This window comes from Galeopterus variegatus, unplaced genomic scaffold (assembly GCF_000696425.1).
Source record: "Galeopterus variegatus unplaced genomic scaffold, G_variegatus-3.0.2 Scaffold1275, whole genome shotgun sequence".
Taxonomy (NCBI): Eukaryota; Metazoa; Chordata; class Mammalia; order Dermoptera; family Cynocephalidae; genus Galeopterus; species Galeopterus variegatus.
Window position 1 is genome coordinate 210,893 of NW_007727386.1, and position 16,411 is coordinate 227,303.

Below are 16,411 nucleotides of genomic sequence, written 5' to 3' on the forward strand. Positions count from 1 at the left end.
ACGGAAAAAAAAAAAAAAAAAAAAAAAAAAAAAAAAAAAAAAAAAAAAGAAAGGTGTGAAATGAAGGTTTGCACCACAGTATACATTTAATGAAAGGTAACCATATGCAATAGTTTCTTGTGTGTCCTTCTAGGAAACAAAATCTTTTTGTGTATACCATCAATAAAGATTTTTACAAGAAAAGAATCATGCTATACAAAATGTTTTGCTTCTTTTCTCATAATATTTCTTGGAGATCTTCCTATAACGGTACGTATGTCATATGTCAAATATGTTATATATACAGAAGTGTGCATAAAATGTAAATGCATAGCTTTTTTTTTTTTTCCTTTGTGTCTTTTTTACTGACCGGTAACAGGATCGCAACCCTCAGTGTCGCGCCCGTACCAGGGACTGGCAACGGGATCGCAACCCTCAGTGTTGCGCCCGCACCGCGCTCAGCCAGTGAGCGGGAACCGGTCTCCACATGGGATCCGAACCCTCAGCGGGAGCGCCGCCACGCTCCCAAGCGGCGCACTCTCCAGTGTGCCACCGGGCCAGCCCTAAATGCATAGTTTTAAAAAATGTAGTCAACACCTGTGAAACCCTCTTGTCTTAGTGTATCCCTCCCCAATTGCATTCCTTTTCAGCCATCTAAAGGCAACCACTGTATTTGTTTTATCTTCCTATGTTTTCCTTACAGTTCTACTACATTTATGTGTATCCCTAAACATTGTTACGTATATTTTGAGAAACTGAGTATCAATTGTTAGAAACTTGTACCAGCATTTTCCAGTAAATTATCCATTCTCCAGAGATTTGAAATTTTACCTTTATCATAAACTGAAATATTGTTTATAAATGGGTCTATTTCTGGATTTTCTATTTTGTGCCATTGATTTGTCACATATTTTTGTAATATTGTTCAGTTGATTATTTTCGGTATTCTAGGTAGGCATTATTTATCATTTTCTCTACTCATTTTTCTCGTTTCATTGTATTGTCTGTAGCTTCCAGAATAATGTTGATTGATATCAATGATAGAGCACATTTTTGTGTTGATCTTGAATTTAATTGGAGTACTTCTGATGTCTTGCTGTTTGTTTCATATTTGTGTTCTTATGTTAATGAAATATATTTTAATTGCTAATTTAGTATGAATATTTTTAGTAATGATGTTTACTAAATTGGCAATTGATGTTTAATCAATTGCCTTTTCATTATTTAGCAAGATGGTGGTGTAGTCTTTCTTCTTTAATCAGTTAATATTATATATTACATTAATACAGTTTCTAATGTTGGAACATCTTTGCAATAAATCATACCTGGTCATGATGTATTAACATTAACATAATATTGAATTGACTTTCTCAGTGCATCGTTTGGGAGTTTGTATATGTATTTCTAGAGGCATTGGTTTTAGATAGGTTTTTTTTTTTTGTATTACCTTCATCATATTTTAGTAGCAGGGTTATGGTGAAATAGAAACTTTTCATCTTTTTCTACCATGTCCAACCATAGTTTAAATAGCATAGGAATTATTATTTTTTTTAATGTTGATGAGAAATTGCTCTTAAAACTGTCTGGGCTGCTAACTGTTTTTTAATATGTACTTTATGTTGTTTTAGTGTCTTTGTATTTTTGTGTATTAAAAAAAGATTTTTTGTGTGTTTTAGAATGTAAAGGAAGCAGTTGATACAGTCGTCTTATTAGGGGACACTTTTTTGGCCTTGTGAATTGAAAAGCAAATTAACTATTTGATATTTCTTCGGCTCTTTGCACTGCCTATGGTGCTTTCCAATGTATTCTTCAGTTTAGATGTCAGTTCCTCTGGGGATCATTGCAGATCTTTTAAGATTGGATCAGTTGGCCATCTGTTGTGCTTCCATATAACCTGTGCTTGCTTCTGTGGTATTATGTGTTTTGAAATTGCCACTGTTTTTTCTCCTGTCATTACTGGACCATGATTTCCCGTAAGGCAAGCATTCTGTATCTTGGATACCTAAAAATAATGCTTGGCCTATGCTGGTAGGCACTCTCAGAAAATATCTGTATTAGGTTTTACTTGTTGGTACTGTTCTGTTTATTTGAACATTTCTTTAAGAAAATGTCTTAGTTCCTAGTGCAAAGGAAAACAGGAAATGTCTTTTTAAAAAAAAAATGTAAATGTAATGGTGTAAACCTACAGCATCAGGGTTTCAGTCATCATAACTTGTGTCTGCTGAGTAATATTACTTGGGTTGACTCATTTTCCCATTCTCTTACTCTGACCAGGTCCCTAAGAGATCAAAGATGAGCTTTTCCCAAAACCTGCCATTGTGTTGGAGTTGCTGTTTACTAACTATGTGATCTTTCTGAATTTTTTGTCATCTATAAAACTAGTAATCTTACTGTGTGGTATTGTTGTGAGGATTAGGAATAATAAAAGTAAAATTTCCGGGCCGGCCTGGTGGCGCACTGGAGAGTGTGCCGCTTGGGAGTGTGGTGGCGCTCCCACCGAGGGTTCAGATCCCATGTGGAGACCGGTTCCCGCTCACTGGCTGAGCGCGGTGCAAGCGCAACACCGAGGGTTGCGATACCGTTGCCGGTCCCCAGTACGGGCGCGACACCGAGGGTTGCGATCCTGTTACCGGTCAGTAAAAAAGACAAAAAGGAAAAAAAAAAAGTAAAATTTCCTAGAGAGGTACTTCAATAAATGATAGCCAATATCATTGTGAATATTCAGTGTGTAGTCTGCGCCTGTCAAGAAATAAAGCTAACTGACCTGTGTGAACAAGAACTCTTGTTAGTTGTTTTCTCCTTTTACATTCCTCTGTGTTAAAAAAAATAAAACAAAATACAAGAACAACAAAAAAACCCAAAGAAAAAGAAAAGGACACCTTGAGTTTTATAGTTGGACAGAGCTGTTTTATTCCTGATCTTATATGCTTGGATCTCACATTCTCATCTGTGAAATGGGGTTAGTGATATTCTTCTCACAGGAGTTTTGAGAGGAATTAAATGAGGTAATGTATATAAAATGCCAGGCACATAGTAAATATGCAAAATATGATAACTATTATTACAAAAATGTGGTTGGGTATAAATTGTTAGCTAATCTTTTAAAATTTATACAGTGTTTCTAGAGGCAAAGTACTTCTTAGTATATAGCATTTTAGTAAGAAATTCATTTTTAGCTCAAATCATTCCTCTCTCAACCTGGTAGACTTGTATGAAATACACTTATAAAAGAGACTACAAAATATGTGCCATATCACAAAATAGTTGGGAGCATCTGTCTCACTGCCTGAAAGAAAATGCCCATAAGGGTTAGTAACCAGTTGGATTCTGTCAGTACCAAAATAGTCCATGGGACCACTTGATGAATTAGGTTGATTTATTCTTGTCTTTTTCAATCTTCAGTTTCTCTTTTTCAAAATTCTCAGTTGTCACTTTTTTTTTTTTTTTTCCTTTTTGTCTTTTTTCGTGACTGGCAATGGATCGCAACCCTCAGTGTCGCACCCGTACCGGACCGGGACCGGCAACGGGATCGCAACCCTCGGTGTTGCGCCCACACCTTGCTCAGCCAGTGAGCAGCCGGTCTGTATGTGGGATCCAAACCCTCGGCGAGAGCGCCGCTGCGCTCCCAAGCGGCGCACTGTAGCAGTGGGCCACCGGGCCAGCCCCTCAGTTGTCACTTTGAAGTATTTCAGTTGAATGAAAGTCTTTGCTTTTCTGGAAATAGAAAGATATATTCCTTCCTGCCATTTTTCTGCCATTTTTTCCTCCATGTTTTAGAGAGTAGTTTCTTGAATCTCCAGTGTTTGTTTTGCTTTCAGCATCTGCTCACCCTGCTATGAAAGATAGCTTAGATATCACTATTTGCTCTTAAAATTAAAATCAAGTATATATACCTAGAAGCATTTTTTTCTCAGCCTTTTGCTTAGGCCTAGCTTCAATATGTCTTACATCAAAAATAGCTTATTGATGTAGTGAATATGTTCTATCTCGGCAGATTATTTTGCAGATATTAACTTCTCAGATTTTAATCTATAGTTAATGTTTGTTCATAAGCCTTCAAACTGATAATATGTAACTTTTTCATTTTTCTTTTCTTTTTTTTTTTTTTAAGATGACTGGTAAGGGGATCTTAACCCTTGACTTGGTGTTGTCAGTACCACACTCTCCAAAGTGATAGAACTGGCCATCCCTATATAGGGATCTGAACCCTTGGCCTTGGTGTTATCAGCACCACACTCTCCCAAGTGAGCCATGGGCTGGCCCTAAACTTTTTTCATTTTTTGTAAGCTCATTAATTTAGCATTTATTAAACATCCAACATCATTGAGCATCTATTATGTGCTAAATACTATTCCAGAGGCTGGGGATGCAGTGATGAATAACATAGAAACTTTCTCTTTTTATGGAGCATATATTCTAGTGGACCCTTTCTTGGTTAAGGGTGTCAAGCATATTTTCCTTGAGTACTATAAACCTCAAGGTAGATTAGTTTTTTTAAAAAATTGGCCATTTATCCTCATACTGGCCAGTCATCAAAAAAAAAAAAAAAATTGGTTGTTAAATCATTGTTTTTCAAGGTGTTTTTTCTGTTTGTTTCTTTTTCTTTTTTTTTTTTTTCCTTTTTTTCTTTTTTTCTTTTTTACTGACCAGCAATGGGATCGCAACCCTCGGTGTTGCGCCCGCACCGTGCTCAGCCAGTGAGCGGGAACCGGTCTCCACGTGGGATCCGAGCCCTCGGCGGGAGCGCCGCCGCACTCCCAAGCAGCGCACTCTCCAGTGTGCCACCGGGCCGGCCCGTTTCTTTGTTTTTTTAAACTTAGTTCATATGGTTAAAACAGATTATTCCGGAATTTTATTTACAGCTGCACCTTCAATTGTTCTATTTCTTGGTCTTTCCAGTCATAGAAATACTCCAGAAATTTTACTGTTTTCATCTTCTATGCTATTCCAAGACTTTCTTATACCCCTATAGAGTACAAAAGTCCTTTGTATTAGACTATGTCTTGACTTGTTTGAGAAGATGTTGTTGTTAACAAGTATATAACAGTCTTTGTATATTTGGTGTCCATTGAGACTGGAAACAATTCAGGTGTATTTATTTATGATGACTTTCCCTACAAAATACTTACTAGTAATTTTTTTTCTTTTTCTTTTGGTGGCTGGCTGGTATAGGAATTCGAATACTTGGCCTTGGTGTTATAACACCATGTTCTAACCACTGAACTAACGAGCCAGCACTTTTGCTAGTATGTAAGACATAGTACTACAGTTACGTTCTGGAATGTGCAATTAATAGCTTTACAGGTTTTAAATTACTAACTCAATTTCTTTAATAGATATAGGTACTTTTCTGTTTCTCTATTTCTCCTTTAGTAAGGTTCCTGAAAAACTTCCTTTAGGATTTCTTTTAGAGCAAGTTTGCTTGGTGACAGATTCTCTTAGTTTTTATTAGCTGAGTGTCTTATTTCATCTTTGTTACTGAAGGAGATTTTTTTTTTTTTTTTCCCTTTTTGTCTTTTTTTTGTGACCAGCAACGGATCGCAACCCTCAGTGTTGCGCCCGTACCGGGCCAGGACTGGCAATGGGATCGCAACCCTCGGTGTTGCGCCCGCACCTCGCTCAGCCAGTGAGCGGCTGGTCTGTATGTGGGATCCGAACCCTCGGCGGGAGCGCCGCTGCGCTCCCAAGCGGTGCACTGTAGCAGCGCGCCACCGGGCCGGCCCTACTGAAGGACATTTTTGTGGGATATAGAATTCTTTTCATTCAGCAATTTCAAAATGTTGTTCCACTCCTTTCTAGCCTCCATAGTTTTTTATAAGAAATTTAGAGTCACTTGATCTTTTGTGTATAATGTGTTGTTTTTGTTTGTCTTCAAGATTTTTTCTTTGATTTTTAGGTTTTTGATTATGATGTATTTGGGTGTGGATTTCTTTGAGTTTATTACTTTTGCCAGAGTTTGGAAGTTTTCAGCCATTTTTTAAAAATATTTTTTCTGCATCATACTCTTTCTCTTCCCCTTCAGAAGTTCTAATGACGTGAATTTTAGACTTTTTGATACTGTTTTGTGGGTCCCAGAGGTCTGCTTATTATTATTTTTGAATCTTTTATCTGTTATTTTGATTGGATGATTTGTATCTTCAGGTTCTCTGACTCTTTGATACTGTTTTGTGGGTCCCAGAGGTCTGCTTATTATTAGTTTTGAATCTTTTATCTGTTATTTTGATTGGATGATTTGTATCTTCAGGTTCTCTGACTCTTTGTTCTGTCATTTCTATTCTGCTATTAAGCCCATCCAGTGAATGTTTTATTTTGGTTAATATATTTTTCAGTTATAAAATTTCTATTTGGTTCTTTTTTATTGTTTCTGTTGAGACTTTGTCTTTCTGCTTGTTTTAGGAGTATTTGCCTAAAGACTAATAGCATTGAGCTCTTTTCATGTGCTTATTTGTCATCTGTATATCTTTTTTGGTAAAGTGTTCAGATCTTTTGCTCATTTTTAATTTTTTTTTATTGTTGGGTTTTGAGAGTTTATATGTCTTTAGACATATAAAAACTGTTTATATGTTCTAGCTACAAGGCCTTTATTAGATATATGCTTTTCAAATATTTTTCTCCAAGTTTATGGCTTGTTTTTTCATTCTCAATGTATTTTGAAGAGCAGAAATTATTAATTTAAGTCCATATTATTATTTTGTTCTTTTATGGATTGAGCTTTTGGTGGTATATCTGAGGAATCTTTGCCTAACCCAAATTTACAAATGTTTTCTCATGTTTTCTTTTAGAAATTTGATTGTGAAAGGTATTACTTTTAGTTCTGTGATCTATTTTCAGTTAATTTTTGTATATGGTAAAGTGTGGATCCATGTTTATTTTGTGCATCATATCCAGTTTTTTCAGCACCATATGAGTATGTTGGAAAGGCTATACTTTCTTCACTCCATTGCTTTTATACCTTTGTTAAAAATCAGTCATGTATAAATGTGGGTTTACTTCTGGACTCTATACTACTGATCTTTCTTGTCTATCTGATCACGAAATCAGTGATCATGCTGCTTTGATTACAGTAGCTTTATAATAATTTTTGAAACCAAGTAGTATCAGTCTTCTAATTTTGTTTGTCTTTGTCACAGTTGTTTTGAGTATGCTAGGTCCTTTGCATTTCTATATCAATTTTAGAATCAGTTTGTCAATTTCTACAAAAACCCTATTGGGATTTTGATGGGAGTGGTTTTGAATTTTTAGGTCAGTCTGGTAAGAACTGACATCGTAACAGCATGGAGTCTTTTCCAATCTCTCCATTTTTCTAGATCTTCTTTAACTTTTCTAAGCAATATTTTGTAGTTTTCAGTATACATGTCTTTCACATCTTTTATCAGATTTAACCGTAAGTATTTCAGTGCTGTTGTAAATGGTACTTTAAAAAATATTTAGTTTGTTTGTTGATAGAATATACAAATAGAATGGTTTTTTGTGTATTCTTGTATGCTGCAACCTTGCTAAACTCACTTATTAGTTCTAGTAGCTTTTTAATAGATTTGATTTTCTACGTAGATAGTCATATTGTCCCTTAATAAAGACTGTTTTACTTCTTCCTTTCCAAGAGGGATGCCTTTTATTTCTTTTTCTTGTTTAATTCCCCTCACTAGAACCTTCAGTATATTGTTGAGTAGAATTGGTGAGAATAGACATCTTTGTCTTGTTCTTGATCTTAGGGGGATGGCATTTAGTCTTTCACCATTAAGTATGTTAGCCGTAGATTTTCCATAGATGCCTTTTGTCAGGTTGAAGAAGTTCTTCTCTTCTGTTTCTAGTTTGCTGAAAGTTTTGATCAGGAATAGATATTAGATTTTATCAGTTGCCATTTCTCCGTGTATTGAGATGAACTTATAGTTTTTCTTTTTTTTGTCTGTTATATGGTGAATTACATTGATCTTTGAATGTTAAACCAATCCACGTTCTTGGGATAAACTGCACTTGCTTATGATGCATTATCCTTTTATAATATTGTTGGATTAGATTTACTAAAATTTTATTTAGGATTTTGCACCGAAGTTCATGATGGATATTGGTCTGTAGTATTCTTACAATGTCTCTGGTTTTGATATCAGGGCAACTTCGGCTTCATAGAATGTGTTGGGAAGTATACTGTCTTCAGTTTTTTGGAAGAATTTCAGTAGAATTTATATTATTTCTTCCTTAAATGTTTGATAGAATTCACCAGTGAAGCCATCTGGGCTTGAAGTTTTGTTTGTGGGAAGGATTTTAACTATAGTTTCAATTTCATTAATACATATAGGGCTATTCAAGTTATCTCTTTCTTGAGTGAGTTTTGTGTCCTTCAAGGAATTTGTCCTTTTCAACTACATTATTGAATTTCTTGGTATAAAGTTGTTTATAATATTCCCTTGTTAACCTTTTTGAAATCTGTAGACTTTGTACTGATACCACCTCTCTCATTCCTCAGATAGGTAATTTCTTTTTTTCTGTTTATCCTGGTCAGTCTTGTTTATCACTTTTGCTTTTACTGGTTATCTGTATTGTTTTTCTGTTTCATTGATTTTCATTTTGATCTTTATTATTTCATTTCTTCTAGTTACTTTGGTTTAATTTCCTCTTCTGTTTCTACTTACTTAAGGTGGAAACTATAGTCGTTGATTGGAGACCTTTCTTGCTGATATAGGTGTTTAGTGCTGTAATTTTCCCTTAAGAACTGTTTTAACAGCATCCTGCAAATTCTTATATGTTGTGTTTTCATTTTCATTCAATTCAAAATACTTCCTAATTTCCCTTTTGATTTTTTTCTTTGATTTGTGAGTTATTTAGAAGCGTGTTTAGCTTCCAAATATGTAGAGATTTTCTAGAGATTTTCTGTTACTGATTTCTGATTTAATTCCATCCATTATATGTTCCTTGTGTGAATTGAATCCTTTTTAAATTTATTGAAACTTGTTGTATGGCCCAGAATATCATTTATCTTGGCAAATATTCTGTGTGTACTTGAGAAGACTGCATTTTGGGTAGTCTTTTCAGTAAATGTCAATATAATGAAGTTGGATGATAGTGTTGTTCAAATCTACTGTGTCCTTATTGATTTTCTGCCTATTCTACAAATATTTTTTGGGGTGGGGCTATTGAAATCTTCCACCGTAATTGTAGATTTGTCTATTTCTGTTTTCATTTCTATTAGTTTTTACTTAATATATTTTGAAATTTTGTCGTTAGATGTTTAAATATTTAGGATTTTTATCTCTTGATTAATTGCCCATTTTATCATTATGAAATGTTCTTTATCACTTGTAATATTTTTTGCTCTGACATCTACTTTTTCTGGTATAGCTACTCCAGCTTCCTTTTTTTTTTTATAGAAAAATTCTTTTATCAAAACAAGTTTACATTTTAACATTGTAGCTTAACTAGAATAAATCTGTCCAATTAAAAACTATATTGGGCCGGCCTGGTGGCGCACTGCTACAGTGCGCCGCTTGGGAGCGCGGTGGCGCTCCCGCCGAGGGTTCGGATCCCACATACAGACCGGTTCCCGCTCACTGGCTGAGCGAGGTGAGGGCGCAGCACTGAGGTTTGCGATCCCGTTGCCGGTCCCGGTCCAGTACGGGTGCGACACTGAGGGTTGCAATCCGTTGCTGGACACGAAAAAAGACAAAAAAAAAAAAAAAAAACAAACTATATTAAGGACCAAACATGTAACGACTGGTTTATATAATGCGATAGAATTCTCTCAAAATAATGGGTTCTAGTTTCATTGTAAGACCTCTCAAGATCAAAAAGTTCAATTATTGGAATAATATAAACTTTTCACCTATTGATGAAGACAGTTATCCATGAGGTCAAAACTTGTAATGCATGTCACACTAACATTTCTTGTCACACTTACAAATCAGAGACCTAAAGTTGTAACTATTTTGTATTGTCATTTTCTCAAATTTATTTAGTTTTAATACATGAGAAGTATCTTTTAGCTATTGAAAACTTCCAGATGACCTAATATTCAAAACAGTATTTTAGAAGTGCTGTTCTTTAGTTAATATGACCTTAAATTTTGTGTTAACATTGGTTTACTGTGATTTAGTTCATATATGGGAATATACAGACCTTCAAAGTACTAGTCACTCTTTAACTATGTCTACTGCCCTAAAGCAACCAATATTTCTACTCTTTGCAATCCTGTCACATATGTGGTATGGAAATGAGAATAAAATTTCTTTCCAGTATAGCCATGTTTTCATATAGGTTAGTTTCCTCATATGGCATTAGTTATGTTTACTATATAAGCATCATGGATTAATTTTTTTCCAATAAAAAAATACTACTAAAGTGACTTCCCTAATGAGTATGACTTTTTCAGAAAAACTTAGAAACACAAGACTTCTCAAAAATAAACTTTAGTCATTTAGTTTTTATCTACTAGTGTTTATTTACAGATGGCCCTCTATATCTGCAGGTTCTGCATCCACAGAGTCAGCCAACCACAAATCTAAAATATTTGGGGGGGAAAAAACCAAACAGTAAAAAATAACACAAGTAAAAAAAATACAGTGTAACAACTTATTTACATAGCATTTACATTGTGTTAGGTATTATATGTAATCTAGAGATGATTTAAAGTATCTGGGAGGATGTACATTAGATTATATATAAATACTACACCATTTTATATAAGGGATTTGAGCATTCATGGATTTTGGCTACACCATTTTATATAAGGGATTTGAGCATTCATGGATTTTGGTATCCGTAGGGGGGGTAGGGGGGTGAAGTCAGGGAGTGGCCCTGGAGCCAGTCCTCTTCAGATACTGAGAGGTGACTGTTAGATCTTAGATAGTTGATTTCAAGAGGGTTAATGACCCTAAAGCCTAATGCATTCCCATACATAAACCATTTTGCTCTCTGCAGGAAAGTTGTGATTTTACTGAATTCTTAGGCGCAAAACTAAATTACTTTTAAAAATTAACATGAGTTTTGTGCTTGTAGAATTGTTTTTCAATTTTAGTTGGATATCTAGTTGTGATACAAAAAAGGTATACAAACTACACATTGTTACAGAGAAGCAGGATAATGTAGCATAATGTAGACCAGGAGACTAAAATTAACTTGATGAAAGGAGAGAGTCAATATTTATATAGAAGTAACATTTTATTTCCCATAATATTCCTCAACTTCTACAAAAGCCATAATTAGTGAAAAGACAGTCTGTAAATCCAAGATTCAAAAAAACCTTGGACAGAAACTGTGGTATTTGGGAAAGAGGAAAGGTTTATTAAAAAAGTAGCACTTTAAAAAATGTAACTCTTTTCTACTATGGATTACACATTAACATATATATGCCAATTGAAAATATGCTACAACCATAATTTCTAGAAAAGCAGTTTAACATTTTCTAGATGGACTTCCTCCACATTTACTGTATAATGTAGCTGTTAGTAATGTACAAGTACAATTAACAATAATGTTTAATTACTTTTAAACAAAAAGGATTTTCTCTTTCTGTAAAGCAAGTTTTAAACATCAGAATCTATGACCATAAAGTTTTAGAACTTTCAACAGTCTAAATATTTCTAACAAAAACCTGGGCCGGTCCGTGGCTCACTCAAGAGAGTGTGGTGCTGAAAAACCATTATGTACTTCTCAAATGTTCTTTGTTATGTACCTGTAGGTACATCAGCCTAGTTATCTAGTGTGAATCCTGTAGAGATTTTTGTTTCTCTTTACTGGATGATTTTTTCTTAGTGCTGTCCTTGTGCTTGTATGCTGTCTTTGTTGCTATTTCCATTGTGTTGTGGCTGTCTAGCTTTCTTTTGACTAGTCTTATGACATTTCTTTTTCTACCCTTTTATTTTTAACCTATTTGAGTCTTTACACTTAATGTACATTTCCTGAAAGAAGCATGTATACTTGGGTCTTCCTTTATTATGCATTCTGACAGTCTTCCTTTTAATTTAAGTGTTTAGACAATTTATGTTTTATGTCATTATTGATATGGTAGTCTATCTAGATATTCAGTCTGTCATTTTGCTATTTTCTATTCTTTTTTCCTTTTTCTGTTTTATTTATTTTTTGGCCTTCTTTTGGATTAATATACTTTTTGTGATCTTATTTTATCTCTCCTTTTGACTTGCCAGCCGTAACTCTTTGTTTTGTTATTTTAGCAGTTGATTTGGGGTTTTTAGTATGCATATTGAACCTATCAAAGTCTGCTTTCAAGCAGTATCATACCAGTTCATGTATAATAAAAGTGCCTTATAATAGTAAATTTTTATTCCTCCTCTTTTGACCTTTATGTTATTGTTGTCTTGGTAGATGTATTTGTGAACCCTGCAATACATTATTATTTTTTTTTTGAATAATCAGTTATCTTTTGAAGATAAAAAGAAAAATCTCATATGTTTATCCATGTAGTTACCACCATTGGTACTCTTCATTCCCTTGTGTTACTCCAGGTTTCCATTTGGTATCATGTTTGTCTTAGTTTCCTTGAGCTGCCATAGCAAAATACTATTAATAGGGTGGCTTATATAATAGAAATCTATTTCCTCACAGTTCTGGAAATTGGAAGTCCTAGATCAAAGTACTTGCAGGGTTGGCATCTGATGAGAGTTCTATCCTTGCTGTATGCTTTCATGGGCTTCCCTTCTTGCATGGGGTTGGGGGGGCAGACAGGTGAGGAGAGTGTGTGTGCAAGTTCTCCAGTGTCTCTTAAAAGGGCACAAATCTCATCATGAAGGCCCCACCCTCCTGACCTCATCTAACCCTAATTACATACCAAAGGCTTCATTTCCAAATACCATCAAATTAGGGGGTAAGCCTTCAATATATTGATTTTGGGGGACACTGTCCAGTCCATAGTAATGTTCCTGCTTTCTGAAGGCCTTTAACATTTTGAGTGGGTCTGCCAGTGATAAATTCTTCCAGCTTTAGTATATATGAGAAGTCTTTATTTCACATTTTTTTAAAAATAAAATTTTTAGTTTGGGATAATTTAGCTTTATAAAAAGTTTGTGGAGCTGGCAGTTAGCCCACTTGGGAGAGCATGGTGCTGATAACACAAAAGTCAAGGGTTTGGATCCCCATACCAGCCACCATAAGTAAGTAAGTAAAATAAGTAAAGCAAGTAAGTAAAGAAAAAAGTTAGCAATGACATTGTGGAGATTTCTTTAGGCCATTCACCCACTGTCTCTTAATGTTAACATCTAACATAACCATGGTACACTTGTTGTACTAAGACATTGACATTGGTATATTACTGTTAGCTAAGCTCTGGATTTCATTTGGATTTCACCAGTTTTTCCACTAATGTCCTTTTCCTGTTCCAGGATCTAATCCAAGATACTATATTACATTTAGTAGCTTTTATTTTGGAAGATTATTCTGGGTATAGGGTTTTAGGTTGACAACTTTTTTCTTTTAGTACTTCAAAGGATATTGCTCCATTGTCTTCTTCCTTGTGTTGTTTCCAACAAGAAGTTTGATTTCATCCTTATTTTTTCCCTCTGTAAATAACATGTGTTTTCTCTCTGGCTGGTTTTGAGGTAATTTCTTTTATCACTGGTTTTGAGTAATTTGATTATGATGTACTTTTAAGTTTATTTTATTGTGCTTGTGGTTTGTAGAACTTCTTGGATCTGTGGGTTTATAGTTTTCATTAAGTTTGAAATGTTGTCATCCATTATATCTTCAAATATTTTTCTGGCTGTCTCCCTTTTAGGGACTATAATTATACATCAGGCCACTTAAAATTGTCCCACATTTGACTGATATTCTTTTCAATTTTTTTTGGATGTCACATGAGCCACATTTCAAGTGCTCCATAGCTCCAAGGAGCTAGTGGCTACATTATTTGGCAGCACAAATGTGGAACATTTCTGTCATTGTAGAAAGCCCCATTGGATAGTGCTGTGACTTTACATGATAACCAGGACTAATCCTATCATGCCTTAAATCTGTCTACTCATGCACCAGAAGAAATTCAAGCTATTTGTTTTTACTTCTTTCTTTTCTCTGAACAACATAACCTGGAAGTTATTACTTTTCACTCTTTTATTTTCTTGCATTATTTTCAATAATGCTTATTATATTTTTACTTGAATCTATCTCTTTAGGGGACCCAATAATTTATTTTTCTTTTTAAAGATGGTCTTATCTATTTTCAATTTGTTTCCTGAGTTTTATCAGCTCCTACTCCATTTGTTTCCTTTTTGTCTGTTTATGGTCTAAGTTATTGAATTTCCGATTCTAGTCTTCTTAATCTCTAAAAGCTTCTTTGAATTTTTTTCTGGAATGTTGTGTTTGTTAAAAAATATTCCCTTGAGTTTCTTTAAAATTCTGTCTTTTTGTATATTTGCTTTTGTAGGCTGTGAAGTCCATTTAGTTTTTCTTTCTTTTTTTTTTTTTTTTTGTAGGTGATTAGGTCTGTTTGTCAGTCTGAAATGCTTTAAGAATTTTTTTTCGTATTTATTGTTTACTAATAGATGTCTGGGAATTAATTGTTCAAGGTCTATTTTCCCAAAGAATGGTAGGCATTTTCAATATGTAGATTTTGATCTTTCCCCACCCCGTCCCCCGCAAAAGTTTTCTTGGATTCTGGTTTTAATATTAGTTTGTTACTTTGTTTTGTTTTCTTCTTCAGAGACCCCAATTATACATATATTGGATCATCTTTGCCTGTATTCTATTTCAACCACTTTCTCTCAGGTCATTTTTATTCCTTTCTTTATTTCATTTTTTGTTGTCTTAATTATTTTTTTGCTCTTTCCTCAATGCTGTTTATTAAACTTTGAGGTGGGCTGGGATCGGTGTATTTGGTTCTTTATTTCTATAGAAATTTTATTTTTTTTTTTTTTTTTTGTCTTTTTCCGTGTCCGGCAACGGATCGCAACCCTCAGTGTCGCCCCCGTACCCGACCGGGACTGGCAACGGGATCGCAACCCTCGGTGTTGCTCCCGCGCCTCTCTCAGTCAGTGAGCGGGAACCGGTCTGTATGTGGGATCCGAACCCTCGGCGGGAGTGTCGCCATGCTTCCCAAGCGGCGCACTATCGCAGTGCGCCACCGGGCCGGCCCCAGAAATTTTACTTTTGTAGAATTTTTTATTTACCTTCTTCTTTTCTTTCACTATCCAGTAGACAAATGGTGATTTAAAATAAATGAATACACACTGAGTTTAAATGTTATTATTGGTTTTTAAACCCTGAATCAAGTTTTTCTGATCTTGGGTTGGTGCTTACTGGTATTTTGGAGATAGACCAGTTTTTACATGACTGTAATATTACAAATAATAATGTCAGTGTATTATAAATTTTTATTTTTATGGTTTTGTTGGTTCCAGGTCTTACATGTTTTCCTTTTTGTACTGAAAAGGATTTTTTTCTCCTGACATTTTATGTGCATATTTACAACAATCCTTGATTCTTCAGAGGCCTCTATGAGCCACAGAGGAGATAGAGGAGGTTAAGAAATTACTACTTTTATTAAAGGTAGCCACATTGATTATATTTCTTGTTTTGCAAAAACAGGAACCAAAGGAGGAGAATGGATTGCTGAAAATGAAGAAAAAACAGTCAAATAGAGCAAAGTGTTTGGCCAAAAGAAAAATTGCACGTATGTTTTCATTTCTGTGTTGAGAATGGTTTGGAAATTGTAACAGTGACAGAATTGACACTGGTTTTTTCATTAGGAAAAAGGAATTTTCTGAATAAGGTTGTATGTACTTCCTGTTTATTCTGGATTCCATTAAAATTTTTAGGAATTGCTTAGCCTTGAAATTAAAAACATGACCTTCAGAGTTAGGCATACTTGGGTTTGAATTCTTGCTTTACCCCTTACTCTGTGGATCTTAGGCAGGTCACTGCTTTTAGTTTACCTCTGTTTCCTCATCAGTAAGGTGCAGAAAATAACATTTACTTAGAAAGTCACTTAATAGAGTCTTAAATTGTTTGAGGTTTTGCTTTCTCTTCTGTCTTTGTTATTCGTGAAGTTATTTAATCATTATTATATTTTTGTATTTTAATATGATATGAAATGTTAAAGTATTTCAGTTAATTTTCCAGTGTAACTTGTTGAATTATTACAATAATTGATTCAAGATAAATAAGGCTTTCTTTCACTGTTAATTTGAATTGTGGTGTTTTAAGATAAAATTGTGATTTGTAAAATTAACCATAAAGAGCTCTTTGTTGTTAGATCATTGTGTTATGTCTAGATATAACTGTCTGTACAGTTAGATCTGTTTAATGTACACAAGTTCCCTTCAGTCTTGAGAATTATAGGTAATAGTTACTTTCTGAAATGTAGTAATTTTTACCAATTGATGGTTAAGTTTTTGTCACCATTAGTACTGTTGACAGTTGTCTGCTTGGTTATTCTGGAACTTTATAGTCAGAGCAGGTTTTACTTTTTTTTTTTTTTTTTTTTCCTTTTTGT

The 16,411-nt window shown here is 34.5% G+C and overlaps 1 protein-coding gene across 1 annotated transcript in view; it reads left to right on the forward strand.

Annotated features, from left to right (window-relative positions):
- UIMC1 (ubiquitin interaction motif containing 1) overlaps positions 1 to 16,411 on the forward strand; it is a 151,370-nt gene that overhangs the window by 38,002 nt on the left and 96,957 nt on the right. The window contains exon 3 of the mRNA XM_008576034.1: positions 15,505 to 15,589. Within this exon, the coding sequence (XP_008574256.1) occupies positions 15,505 to 15,589 (85 nt within the window). The remainder of the gene's footprint in view (positions 1 to 15,504; positions 15,590 to 16,411) is intronic.